We start from the raw sequence: 14581 nt of genomic DNA on the forward strand, positions 1-14581 counted from the left end.
CCGGGGGGGACACAAAGTAGCACAGAAAGTACACCCTCAGCAGCGCGGGGGCGGCCGGGTGCAGTGTGCAAACACGCGTCGGGTTTCCTTCAGTTTTCAATGGGAGACCAAGGGGTCTCTTCAGCGATGCAGGCAGGCAAGGGGGGGGCTCCTCGGGCTAGCCACCACCTGGGCAAGGGAGAGGGCCTCCTGGGGGTCACTCCTGCACAGAAGTTCCGTTTCTTTAGGGGCTGGGGGCTGCGGGTGCAGGGTCTTTTCCAGCCGTCGGGAAATGGAGTTCAGACAATCGCGGTCAGGGGGAGCCTGGGGATTCCCTCTGCAGGCGTCGCTGTGGGGGCTCAGGGGGGACAACTTTGGTTACTCACAGTCGTAGAGTCGCCGGAGGGTCCTCCCTGTGTTGGTTGTTCTCCACCAGTCGAGTCGGGGTCGCCGGGTGCAGTGTTGCAAGTCTCACGCTTCTTGCGGGGAGTTGCAGGGGTCTTTAAATCTGCTCCTTGTAACAAAGTTGCAGTTCTTTTGGAGCAGGGCCGCTGTCCTCTGGAGTTTCTTGTCTTTTTCGAAGCAGGGCAGTCCTCAGAGGATTCAGAGGTCGCTGGTCCCTTGGAAAGCGTCGCTGGAGCAGGTTTCTTTGGAAGGCAGGAGACAGGCCGGTAAGTCTGGGGCCAAGGCAGTTGGTGTCTTCTGTTCTTCCTCTGCAGGGGTTTGTCAGCTCGGCAGTCCTTCTTCTTGTAGTTGCAGGAATCTAATTTCTAGGTTCAGGGAGAGCCCTTAAATACTAAATTTAAGGGCGTGTTTAGGTCTGGGGGGTTAGTAGCCAATGGCTACTAGCCCTGAGGGTGAGTACACCCTCTTTGTGCCTCCTCCCAAGGGGAGGGAGTCACATCCCTAATCCTATTGGGGGAATCCTCCATCTGCAAGAAGGAGGATTTCTAAAAGTTAGAGTCACTTCAGCTCAGGACACCTTAGGGGCTGTCCTGACTGGCCAGTGACTCCTCCTTGTTGCTTTCTTTGTTCCCTCCAGCCTTGCCGCCAAAAGTGGGGGCCGTGGCTGGAGGGGGCGGGCAACTCCACTAAGCTGGAGGGCCCTGCTGTGCTGTGACAAAGGGGTGAGCCTTTGAGGCTCACCGCCAGGTGTTACAGCTCCTGCCTGGGGGAGGTGTTAGCATCTCCACCCAGTGCAGGCTTTGTTACTGGCCTCAGAGTGACAAAGGCACTCTCCCCATGGGGCCAGCAACATGTCTCTAGTGTGGCAGGCTGCTGGAACCAGTCAGCCTACACAGATAGTCGGTTAGGTTTCAGGGGGCACCTCTAAGGTGCCCTCTGTGGTGTATTTTACAATAACATGTACACTGGCATCAGTGTGCATTTATTGTGCTGAGAAGTTTGATACCAAACTTCCCAGTTTTCTGTGTAGCCATTATGGTGCTGTGGAGTTCGTGTAAAACAGACTCCCAGACCATATACTCTTATGGCTACCCTGCACTTACAATGTCTAAGGTTTTGCTTAGACACTGTAGGGGCACAGTGCTCATGCACTGGTACCCTCACCTATGGTATAGTGCACCCTGCCTTAGGGCTGTAAGGCCTGCTAGAGGGGTGTCTTACCTATACTGCATAGGCAGTGAGAGGCTGGCATGGCACCCTGAGGGGAGTGCCATGTCGACTTACTCATTTTGTTCTCACTAGCACACACAAGCTGGTAAGCAGTGTGTCTGTGCTGAGTGAGGGGTCACCAGGGTGGCATAATACATGCTGCAGCCCTTATAGACCTTCCCTGGCATCAGGGCCCTTGGTACCAGAGGTACCAGTTACAAGGGACTTATCTGGGTGCCAGGGTGTGCCAATTGTGGAATCAAAAGTACAGGTTAGGGAAAGAACACTGGTGCTGGGGCCTGGTTAGCAGGCCTCAGCACACTTTCAATTCAAAACATAGCATCAGCAAAGGCAAAAAGTCAGGGGGTAACCATGCCAAGGAGGCATTTCCTTACACAACCCCCCCCAAACGAAAGAGGATGAGACTAACCTTTCCCAAGAGAGTCTTCATTTTCTAAGTGGAAGAACCTGGAAAGGCCATCTGCATTGGCATGGGCAGTCCCAGGTCTGTGTTCCACTATAAAGTCCATTCCCTGTAGGGAGATGGACCACCTCAACAGTTTTGGATTTTCACCTTTCATTTGCATCAGCCATCTGAGAGGTCTGTGGTCAGTCTGAACTAGGAAGTGAGTACCAAAGAGGTATGGTCTCAGCTTCTTCAGGGACCAAACCACAGCAAAGGCCTCCCTCTCAATGGCACTCCAACGCTGCTCCCTGGGGAGTAACCTCCTGCTAATGAAAGCAACAGGCTGGTCAAGGCCATCATCATTTGTTTGGGACAAAACTGCCCCTATCCCATGTTCAGAGGCATCTGTTTGCACAATGAATTGCTTGGAGTAATCTGGAGCTTTTAGAACTGGTGCTGTGCACATAGCTTGCTTCAGGGTGTCAAAGGCCTGTTGGCATTCTACAGTCCAGTTTACTTTCTTGGGCATTTTCTTGGAGGTGAGTTCTGTGAGGGCTGTCACAATGGATCCATATCCCTTCACAAACCTCCTATAGTACCCAGTCAAGCCAAGGAATGCCCTGACTTGAGTCTGGGTTTTTGGAGCTGCCCAGTCCAGAATAGTCTGGATCTTAGGCTGGAGTGGCTGAACTTGGCCTCCACCTACAAGGTGTCCCAAGTAAACCACAGTTCCCTGCCCTATCTGGCATTTGGATGCCTTGATAGAGAGGCCTGCAGATTGCAGGGCCTTCAAAACCTTCTTCAGGTGGACCAGGTGATCCTGCCAGGTAGAGCTGAAGACAGCAATATCATCAAGATAAGCTGCACTAAAGGATTCCAACCCAGCAAGGACTTGATTCACCAACCTTTGGAAGGTGGCAGGGGCATTCTTTAAACCAAAGGGCATAACAGTGAACTGATAATGCCCATCAGGTGTGGAGAATGCTGTCTTTTCTTTTGCTCCAGGGGCCATTTTGATTTGCCAGTACCCTGCTGTTAAGTCAAAGGTACTTAAGAATTTGGCAGCCCCTAATTTGTCTATTAGCTCATCAGCTCTAGGAATGGGATGAGCATCTGTCTTGGTGACAGAGTTGAGACCTCTGTAGTCCACACAAAACCTCATCTCTCTCTTTCCTTCTTTGGTGTGAGGTTTGGGGACTAAGACCACTGGGCTAGCCCAGGGGCTGTCAGAGTACTCAATTACTCCCAATTCCAGCATCTTGTGGACTTCCACCTTGATGCTTTCCTTAACTTGGTCAGACTGTCTAAATATTTTGTTTTTGACAGGCATGCTGTCTCCTGTGTCCACATCATGGGTACACAGGTGTGTCTGACCAGGGGTTAGGGAAAAGAGTTCAGCAAACTGCTGCAGGACCTTCCTACAGTCAGACTGCTGTTGGCTAGAGAGGGTGTGTGAGTAGATCACTCCATCCACTGAGCCATCTTTAGGGTCTGATGAGAGGAGATCAGGGAGAGGTTCACTCTCAGCTTCCTGGTCCTCATCTGTTACCATCAACAGATTTACATCAGCCCTGTCATGGAAGAGCTTAAGGCGGTTCACATGGATCACCCTCTTGGGGCTCCTGCTTGTGCCCAGGTCCACCAGGTAGGTGACCTGACTCTTCCTTTCTAGTACTGGGTAAGGGCCACTCCATTTGTCCTGGAGTGCCCTGGGAGCCACAGGCTCCAGAACCCAGACTTTCTGCCCTGGTTGAAATTCAACCAGTGCAGCCTTTTGGTCATACCACAACTTCTGGAGTTGTTGGCTGGCCTCAAGGTTTTTACTTGCCTTTTCCATGTACTCTGCCATCCTTGAGCGAAGGCCAAGTACATAGTCCACTATGTCTTGTTTAGGCTCATGAAGAGGTCTCTCCCAGCCTTCTTTTACAAGAGCAAGTGGTCCCCTTACAGGGTGGCCAAACAGAAGTTCAAAGGGTGAGAATCCTACTCCCTTCTGAGGCACCTCTCTGTAAGCGAAAAGCAGACATGGCAGGAGGACATCCCATCTCCTTTTGAGTTTTTCTGGGAGCCCCATGATCATGCCCTTTAATGTCTTGTTGAATCTCTCAACAAGGCCATTAGTTTGTGGATGATATGGTGTAGTGAACTTATAAGTCACTCCACACTCATTCCACATGTGTTTTAGGTATGCTGACATGAAGTTGGTACCTCTGTCAGACATCACCTCCTTAGGGAAGCCCACCCTGGTAAAGATACCAATGAGGGCCTTGGCTACTGCAGGGGCAGTAGTCGACCTAAGGGGAATAGCTTCAGGATACCTAGTAGCATGATCCACTACTACTAGGATATACATATTTCCTGAGGCTGTGGGAGGTTCTAGTGGACCAACTATGTCCACACCCACTCTTTCAAAGGGGACCCCCACCACTGGAAGTGGAATGAGGGGGGCCTTTGGGTGCCCACCTGTCTTACCACTGGCTTGACAGGTGGGGCAGGAGAGGCAAAACTCCTTAACCTTCTGGGACATATTGGGCCAGTAGAAGTGGTTGACTAACCTCTCCCACGTCTTGGTTTGTCCCAAATGCCCAGCAAGGGGAATATCATGGGCTAAGGTCAGGATAAACTCTCTGAAACTCTGAGGCACTACCACTCTCCTAGTGGCACCAGGTTTGGGATCTCTTGCCTCAGTGTACAGGAGTCCATCTTCCCAATAGACCCTATGTGTTCCATTTTTCTTGCCTTTGGACTCTTCAGCAGCTTGCTGCCTAAGGCCTTCAAGAGAGGGACAGGTTTCTTGTCCCTTACACAACTCTTCCCTTGAGGGTCCCCCTGGGCCCAAGAGCTCAACCTGATAAGGTTCCAGCTCCATAGGCTCAGTTCCCTCAGAGGGCAGAACTTCTTCCTGAGAAGAGAGGTTCTCTTTTTGGTGTTGTGTTGCAGCTGGTTTCCCAGCTGACTTTCCTTTCCTCTTGGTAGGCTGGGCCATTTTTCCAGACTCCAGCTCTACTTTTTCACCCTGTGCCTTGCACTGTGCCCTAGTCTTGACACACACCAGTTCAGGGATACCCAGCATGGCTGCATGGGTTTTCAGTTCTACCTCAGCCCATGCTGAGGACTCCAGGTCGTTTCCAAGCAAACAGTCTACTGGGATATTTGAGGAGACCACCACCTGTTTCAGGCCATTGACCCCTCCCCACTCTAAAGTTACCATTGCCATGGGATGTACTTTAGTCTGATTGTCAGCATTGGTGACTGGATAGGTTTGTCCAGTCAGGTATTGGCCAGGGAAAACCAGTTTCTCTGTCACCATGGTGACACTGGCACCTGTATCCCTCAGGCCTTCTACACTTGTCCCATTAATTAAGAGCTGCTGCCTGTATTTTTGCATGTTAGGGGGCCAGGCAGCCAGTGTGGCTAAATCCACCCCACCCTCAGAGACTAATGTAGCTTCAGTGTGACACCTGATTTGCTCTGGGCACACTGTTGATCCCACTTGTAGACTGGCCATTCCAGTTTTAGCTGGATGGGAGTTAGAAGTGGTATCTTTCTTGGGACAGGCCTTGTCTCCAGTTTGGTGTCCAGACTGACTACAGTTACGACACCAGGCCTTTTTGGGATCAAAGTTTTTACCCTTGTACCCAGAATTGTTTTGTGAAGAGGCTCTGGGCCCACCCTCCTGTGCAGGTTTTTGGGGGCCTGTAGAAGACTCTTTACTATCTTTGTTTTTGGCTGTCTCACCACCTTTCCCCTGGGGAGGTTTTGTGACCCCTTTCTTTTGGTCACCCCCTGTGGAAGTTTTGGACACCCTAGTCTTGACCCAATGGTCCGCCTTCTTTCCGAATTCTTGGGGAGAAATTGGTCCTAGGTCCACCAGATGCTGATGCAGTTTATCATTGAAACAATTACTTAATAGGTGTTCTTTCACAAATAAATTGTACAGCCCATCATAATCATTTACACCATTGTCTTGAATCCAACCATCTAGTGTTTTTACTGAGTAGTCTACAAAGTCAACACAGGTCTGGCTCGAGGATTTTTGAGCCCCCCTGAATCTAATCCTATACTCCTCAGTGGAGAATCCAAAGCCCTCAATCAGGGTACCCTTCATGAGGTCATAAGATTCTGCATCTTTTTTAGAGAGTGTGAGGAGTCTATCCCTACACTTTCCTGTGAACATTTCCCAAAGGAGAGCACCCCAGTGAGATTTGTTCACTTTTCTGGTTTCACAAGCCCTCTCAAAAGCTGTGAACCATTTGGTGATGTCATTACCATCTTCATATTTTGTTACAATCCCTTTGGGGATTTTCAACATGTCAGGAGAATCTCTGACCCTATTTATGTTGCTGCCACCATTGATGGGTCCTAGGCCCATCTCTTGTCTTTCCCTTTCTATGGCTAGGATCTGTTTTTCCAAAGCCAATCTTGTGGCCATCCTGGCTAACTGGATGTCCTCTTCACTGGAGTTATCCTCAGTGATTTCAGAGAGGCTGGACCCTCCTGTGAGGGAGCCAGTATCTCTGACTATTATTTTTGGAGTCAGGGCTTGAGAAGCCCTGTTCTCCCTAGATAGGACTGGTGGAGGGGATTCTTCCTCCAGTTCACTATCATCCTCCTCTGTGTTATCCACAGAGGGGTTGGCTCTATCATACTCTGCCAACAGCTCCTGGAGCTGTACTTTGGTAGGTCTGGAGCCCATTGTTATTTTTCTTATGTTACAGAGTGACCTTAGCTCTTTCATCTGGAGATGGAGGTAAGGTGTGGTGTCGAGTTCCACCACATTCATCTCTGTACTAGACATTATTTTTCTAAAAGTTGGAATGCTTTTAAGAATCTAAAACTAGTTCTAGAATCTAATTCAAACTTTTACAAACTTTTAAACTCTAAAAGAAATGCTAACAGGGACTAACACAAGGCCCTAGCAGGACTTTAAAGAATTTAGAAAACTTTTCAAATTGCAAAAATCAATTTCTAATGACAATTTTGGAATTTGTCGTGTGATCAGGTATTGGCTGAGTAGTCCAGCAAATGCAAAGTCTTGTACCCCACCGCTGATCCACCAATGTAGGAAGTTGGCTCTGTATGTGCTATTTCAAAGTAAGGAATAGCATGCACAGAGTCCAAGGGTTCCCCTTAGAGGTAAAATAGTGGTAAAAAGAGATAATACTAATGCTCTATTTTGTGGTAGTGTGGTCGAGCAGTAGGCTTATCCAAGGAGTAGTGTTAAGCATTTGTTGTACATACACATAGACAATAAATAAGGTCCACACACTCAGAGACAAATCCAGCCAATAGGTTTTGTTATAGAAAAATATATTTTCTTAGTTTATTTTAAGAACCACAGGTTCAAATTTTACATGTAATAGCTCTTTTGAAAGGTATTGCAGGTAAGTACTCTAGGAACTTTGAATCATTACTTTAGCCTGTATACTTTTTACATAAAACACAATAAGCTGTTTTAAAAGTGGACACTTAGTGCAATTTTCACAGTTCCTGGGGGAGGTAAGTTATTGTTAGTTTCAACAGGTAAGTAAGGCACTTACAGGTTTCAGTTTTTGGTCCAAGGTAGCCCACCGTTGGGGGTTCAGAGCAACCCCAAAGTTATCACACCAGCAGCTCAGGGCCGGTCAGGTGCAAAGGTCAAAGAGGTGCCCAAAACACATAGGCTATAATGGAGAGAAGGGGGTGCCCCGGTTCCAGTCTGCCAGCAGGTAAGTACCCGCGTCTTCGGAGGGCAGACCAGGGGGGTTTTGTAGGGCACCGGGGGGGACACAAAGTAGCACAGAAAGTACACCCTCAGCAGCGCGGGGGCGGCCGGGTGCAGTGTGCAAACACGCGTCGGGTTTCCTTCAGTTTTCAATGGGAGACCAAGGGGTCTCTTCAGCGATGCAGGCAGGCAAAGGGGGGGCTCCTCGGGGTAGCCACCACCTGGGCAAGGGAGAGGGCCTCCTGGGGGTCACTCCTGCACAGAAGTTCCGTTTCTTTAGGGGCTGGGGGCTGCGGGTGCAGGGTCTTTTCCAGCCGTCGGGAAATGGAGTTCAGACAGTCGCGGTCAGGGGCAGCCTGGGGATTCCCTCTGCAGGCGTCGCTGTGGGGGCTCAGGGGGGACAACTTTGGTTACTCACAGTCGTAGAGTCGCCGGAGGGTCCTCCCTGAGTTGGTTGTTCTCCACCAGTCGAGTCGGGGTCGCCGGGTGCAGTGTTGCAAGTCTCACGCTTCTTGCGGGGAGTTGCAGGGGTCTTTAAATCTGCTCCTTGTAACAAAGTTGCAGTTCTTTTGGAGCAGGGCCGCTGTCCTCAGGAGTTTCTTGTCTTTTTCGAAGCAGGGCAGTCCTCAGAGGATTCAGAGGTCGCTGGGTCCTTGGAAAGCGTCGCTGGAGCAGGTTTCTTTGGAAGGCAGGAGACAGGCCGGTAAGTCTGGGGCCAAGGCAGTTGGTGTCTTCTGTTCTTCCTCTGCAAGGGTTTGTCAGCTCGGCAGTCCTTCTTCTTGTAGTTGCAGGAATCTAATTTCTAGGTTCAGGGAGAGCCCTTAAATACTAAATTTAAGGGCGTGTTTAGGTCTGGGGGGTTAGTAGCCAATGGCTACTAGCCCTGAGGGTGAGTACACCCTCTTTGTGCCTCCTCCCAAGGGGTGGGGGTCACATCCCTAATCCTATTGGGGGAATCCTCCATCTGCAAGATGGAGGATTTCTAAAAGTTAGAGTCACTTCAGCTCAGGACACCTTAGGGGCTGTCCTGACTGGCCAGTGACTCCTCCTTGTTGCTTTCTTTGTTCCCTCCAGCCTTGCCGCCAAAAGTGGGGGCCGTGGCCGGAGGGGGCGGGCAACTCCACTAAGCTGGAGGGCCCTGCTGTGCTGTGACAAAGGGGTGAGCCTTTGAGGCTCACCGCCAGGTGTTACAGCTCCTGCCTGGGGGAGGTGTTAGCATCTCCACCCAGTGCAGGCTTTGTTGCTGGCCTCAGAGTGACAAAGGCACTCTCCCCATGGGGCCAGCAACATGTCTCTAGTGTGGCAGGCTGCTGGAACCAGTCAGCCTACACAGATAGTCGGTTAGGTTTCAGGGGGCACCTCTAAGGTGCCCTCTGTGGTGTATTTTACAATAACATGTACACTGGCATCAGTGTGCATTTATTGTGCTGAGAAGTTTGATACCAAACTTCCCAGTTTTCAGTGTAGCCATTATGGTGCTGTGGAGTTCGTGTAAAACAGACTCCCAGACCATATACTCTTATGGCTACCCTGCACTTACAATGTCTAAGGTTTTGCTTAGACACTGTAGGGGCACAGTGCTCATGCACTGGTACCCTCACCTATGGTATAGTGCACCCTGCCTTAGGGCTGTAAGGCCTGCTAGAGGGGTGTCTTACCTATACTGCATAGGCAGTGAGAGGCTGGCATTGCACCCTGAGGGGAGTGCCATGTCGACTTACTCATTTTGTTCTCACTAGCACACACAAGCTGGTAAGCAGTGTGTCTGTGCTGAGTGAGGGGTCTCCAGGGTGGCATAATACATGATGCAGCCCTTAGAGACCTTCCCTGGCATCAGGGCCCTTGGTACCAGAGGTACCAGTTACAAGGGACTTATCTGGGTGCCAGGGTGTGCCAATTGTGGAATCAAAAGTACATGTTAGGGAAAGAACACTGGTGCTGGGGCCTGGTTAGCAGGCCTCAGCACACTTTCAATTCAAAACATAGCATCAGCAAAGGCAAAAAGTCAGGGGGTAACCATGCCAAGGAGGCATTTCCTTACAAGGCTGAATAATAACAACCATTCCAGTGTGAGGTGAGAGATTTCAAATATTTTAACTTTGCTCTGACCATGAATGACAGCTTTAGGAACATCCACTTGTTTAAACACTCATAGTACATATTCTAACTTGACTTAATTTTTTCAAGTTTTTTTTGGGAAGAATGGCGAACCCCCCTTTTTTAGGAACTATGGGGCAGATGTACCAAAGGGGTTTACCCATTCTGTGTCTATGGGAAAATGTGTTCGTACATATGGCCCTATATCTTGTATATTAGGTGAAAATACGTACGTTGAGACTGATTTGATTTACAGTCTTGCTTTAAACATACGCTCCTGCTTTGCTCTCCTTGTGTCTTGGAATCTCATTTTTCTCCTATTTGCACGGCTATCTCTTCTCTAATCTAAGTGCTCAAGGTATCCCTGAAACTATGCTTCCCCGTTAAATTGTGTCTCCATATATAAAGGCCTACCCAATTAAAGAGAAAGGAGCTCTCTACCTACAAATACTTCATGGATGGCAGGATAGTGTAAAACACTTAAAATGAATGATGAACGGTCTGACCTCGTTTCTATTTTGTAATCTTGGTAGGTCTGCTTTCTCATCATAGATTATACTCCTTTATGAGTTTTATGATACCAGCTCGGCCAGCTAATCAGTATGATTAACAATGAAGCACAAAATGATAAGTAAATGAATCTATCTTAACCTATCCTTTTATACAGCAATATTAAGTTTGCCTACAATCACTAAAGTACCAACAGATATCACAAGAAAGAGGCAGGGTACAGTAACAAATAAAGACAACATATAAAGAAAGCTTACCGAAGACTGAGCTCCTTCAGAGCTAAACCTGTATGCTCCGGAACTGTTGTATGTTCCTACTGAGCAGCGGTAATCGGGAGACCACTGGCTGCTGAGGGAATTGGAAAAGGCCACACTGCTCCCAGAAGTGATGGCCCCATCTTCATAGTCCTCCTGGTCATAGTCATAATCACCGTCAGGAGATATAAGATCCACTGTCAAAGGTGTTCGGCCAGACATATTTTCTGGCAAACAGTATGCAGAATCCCCACTTAAGGAATTACTGAGACTAAGCAAATCATGGCCTGGTGGGGTAAGCAGGGAGTTGGCTTCAGGAGGGCATGTTGGCACCACAGTATCATTCAAGTAAGGGTCTTCTTCAGAAGAATCATCACTTGTCCTAATGCCGCTAGTTCTCTGATCTGAGTGGCCATGCTCGCTTGGGTTGGGTGAATCTTTAAATGCATCATCGTCAGCCCCAAAACCCTCATCCACCTCCTCCTCTGGGTATGGCTGGCTAAAGTTGAAACTAGGCTTTTCCATACAGCCAATACACGCAAGTTCCATGGAAAAGGCAGGGTCGACAGAAATGGAGCGTTCAATGTTCCGTACACACTCATCAATTTCATCAAAGTTCAGCGACTCCAGGAATTCCTGGGCTGCGCGGCAGGCCTCATCCTCAAGCCGCTTTAGCTCCTCATCACGGAGCAACTGGAGCCTGTGTAAAGAGGCTTCAGTGAGTGACTGCTCCTGTTGCTCCTTCATGCGCTGCAAGTCCTCGATCTCCTTCTCCAGGCGGAGGATCTCCTCCACCTGCTTGCTCTCCTTCTGTTTTTCCAGTTCTTGCTTCACTGCAGCTTGTTTCTGGGCCTCCAGCATGGCTGCCAGCTCCTGCTGCTTTTTTGCTTCCTCTGCCTGCATTCAAACACAAATAAGATATTGAAGCTTTGACACTAACTTTGCATTTAAGTTTAGGGCTGTGTTGCATCTATTTGTGCTTAAGTTGTGAACCATGACCCCCAACAAACATTCTTCTTTTTATTTTTAAGTTAAAATTTTAACTGTCTCAGTAATTTAGAAAAACAATTTGCTACACTAATCATTATAACAGTATGGGTGCATTGTTCTATTTTATCATCATAAATTGCAGGAAGAGGGTTCTATGGATTCATAATAAAAAATTCTGTCATTTATCCAAGGACTTATTTACTTATGCAGATGACTTAGTGTAAAGAAATGGCTCCCTGTTGCAGTTACCCCCCACTTTTTGCCTGATACTGATGCTGACTTGACTGAGAAGTGTGCTGGGACTCTGCTAACCAGGCCCCAGCACCAGTGTTCTTTCACCTAAAATGTACCATTGTCTCCACAATTGGCACAACCCTGGCATCCAGGTAAGTCCCTTGTAACTGGTACCCCTGGTACCAAGGGCCCTGATGCCAGGAAGGTCTCTAAGGGCTGCAGCATGTCTTATGCCACCCTAGGGACCCCTCACTCAGCACAGACACACTGCTTGCCAGCTTGTGTGTGCTGGTGAGGACAAAACGAGTAAGTCGACATGGCACTCCCCTCAGGGTGCCATGCCAACCTCACACTGCCTGTGGCATAGGTAAGTCACCCCTCTAGCAGGCCTTACAGCCCTAAGGCAGGGAGCACTATACCACAGGTGAGGGCATATGTGCATGAGCACTATGCCCCTACACTGTCTAAGCAAAACCTTAGACATTGTAAGTGCAGGGTAGCCATAAGAGAATATGGTCTGGGAGTCTGTCAAAAACGAACTCCACAGCTCCATAATGGCTACACTGAATACTGGGAAGTTTGGTACCAAGCTTCTCAGAATAATAAACCCACACTGATGCCAGTGTTGGATTTATTAAAAAATGCACACAGAAGGCATCTTAGAGATGCCCCCTGTATTTTACCCAATTGTTCAGTGCAGGACTGACTGGTCTCTACCAGCCTGCTGCTGAGAGACGAGTTTCTGACCCCATGCGGTGAGAGCCTTTGTGCTCTCTGAGGACAGAACCAAAGCCTGCTCTGGGTGGAGGTGCTTCACACCTCCCCCCTGCAGGAACCGTAACACCTAGCAGTGAGCTTCAAAGGCTCAAGCTTCGTGTTACAATGCCCCAGGGCACTCCAGCTAGTGGAGATGCCCGCCCCCTGGACCCAGCCCCCACTTTTGGCGGCAAGTCCAGGAGAGATAATGAGAAAAACAAGGAGGAGTCACTGGCCAGTCAGGACTGCCCCTAAGGTGTCCTGAGCTGAGGTGACTCTGACTTTTAGAAATCCTCCATCTTGTAGAAGGAGGATTCCCCCAATAGGGATAGGAATGTGACCCCCTCCCCTTGGGAGGAGGCACAAAGAGGGTGTACCCACCCTCAGGGCTAGTAGCCATTGGCTACTAACCCCCCAGACCTAAACACGCCCTTAAATTTAGTATTTAAGGGCTTCCCTGAACCTAAGAATTTAGATTCCTGAAACCTACAAGAAGAAGAAGACTGCTGAGCTGAAAAACCCCTGCAGAGGAAGAACAGAAGACACCAACTGCTTTGGCCCCAGTCCTACCGGCCTGTCTCCTGCCTTCCAAAGAAACCTGCTCCAGCGACGCTTTCCAAAGGACCAGCGACCTCTGAATCCTCAGAGGACTACCCTGCTTCAAGAAAAACAAGGAACTCCTGAGGACAGCGGCCCTGCTCCAAAAGACTGCAACTTTGTTTCGAAGGAGCAGATTTAAAGACCCCTGCAACTCCCCGCAAGAAGCGTGAGACTTGCAACACTGCACCCGGCGACCCCGACTCGACTGGTGGAGAACCAACACCTCAGGGAGGACCCTCCGGCGACTCCGAGACCGTGAGTAACCAAAGTTGTCCCCCCTGAGGCCCCACAGCGACGCCTGCAGAGGGAATCCCGAGGCTCCCCCTGACCGCGACTGCCTGAACCTAAAGTCCCGACGGCTGGAAAAGACCCTGCACCCGCAGCCCCCAGGACCTGAAGGAACGGAACTTCTGTGCAGGAGTTGCCCCCAGGAGGCCCTCTCCCTTGCCCAGGTGGTGGCTACCCCGAGGAGACCCCCCCTTGCCTGCCTGCACCGCTGAAGAGATCCCTTGGTCTCTCATTGAAAACCATTGAAAACCCGACGCGTGTTTGCACACTGCACCCGGCCGCCCCCGCGCTGCTGAGGGTGTACTTTCTGTGTGGACTTGTGTCCCCCCCGGTGCCCTACAAAACCCCCCTGGTCTGCCCCCCGAAGACGCGGGTACTTACCTGCTGGCAGACTGGAACCGGGGCACCCCCTTCTCTCCATTGAAGCCTATGTGTTTTGGGCACCTCTTTGACCTCTGCACCTGACCGGCCCTGAGCTGCTGGTGTGGTAACTTTGGGGTTGCTCTGAACCCCCAACGGTGGGCTACCTTGGACCCAAACCTGAGACTTGTAAGTGATTTACTTACCTGATAAAACTAACAATAACTTACCTCCCCTTGGAACTGCGAAAATTGCACAGTGTCCACTTTTAAAACAGCTTATTGTGTTTTATGTAAAAAGTATATATGCTACTGTGATTATTCAAAGTTCCTAAAGTACTTACCTGCAATACCTTTCAAATGAGATACTACATGTAGAATTTGAACCTGTGGTTCTTAAAATAAACTAAGAAAAGATATTTTTCTATAACAAAACCTATTGGCCTGGATTTGTCTCTGAGTGTGTGTTCCTCATTTATTGCCTGTGTGTATGTACAACAAATGCTTAACACTACTCCTTTGATAAGCCTGCTGCTCGACCACACTACCACAAAATAGAGCATTAGTATTATCTCTTTTTGCCACTATCTTACCTCTAAGGGGAACCCTTGGACTCTGTGCATACTATTCCTTACTTTGAAATAGTGCATACAGAGCCAACTTCCTACACTTAGAAATCGCAATAATGCCTCCTCACAACCGCTTCATAGCCCTGTGAGACATTGAAAGCAAACGCTGAAACAGGTAGAGTGAGTAAAAGTAGAGAGTTGCACTAAACAGAATGGGTGCT

The 14581-nt window shown here is 49.2% G+C and overlaps 1 protein-coding gene across 1 annotated transcript in view; it reads right to left on the reverse strand.

The window, feature by feature from the left end:
* Positions 1-14581, reverse strand: part of MYO10 (myosin X) — a 754439-nt gene that overhangs the window by 240764 nt on the left and 499094 nt on the right. The window contains exon 25 of the mRNA XM_069219725.1: positions 10568-11461. Within this exon, the coding sequence (XP_069075826.1) occupies positions 10568-11461 (894 nt within the window). The remainder of the gene's footprint in view (positions 1-10567; positions 11462-14581) is intronic.

Source organism: Pleurodeles waltl, chromosome 2_2, assembly GCF_031143425.1.
Source record: "Pleurodeles waltl isolate 20211129_DDA chromosome 2_2, aPleWal1.hap1.20221129, whole genome shotgun sequence".
NCBI lineage: Eukaryota > Metazoa > Chordata > Amphibia > Caudata > Salamandridae > Pleurodeles > Pleurodeles waltl.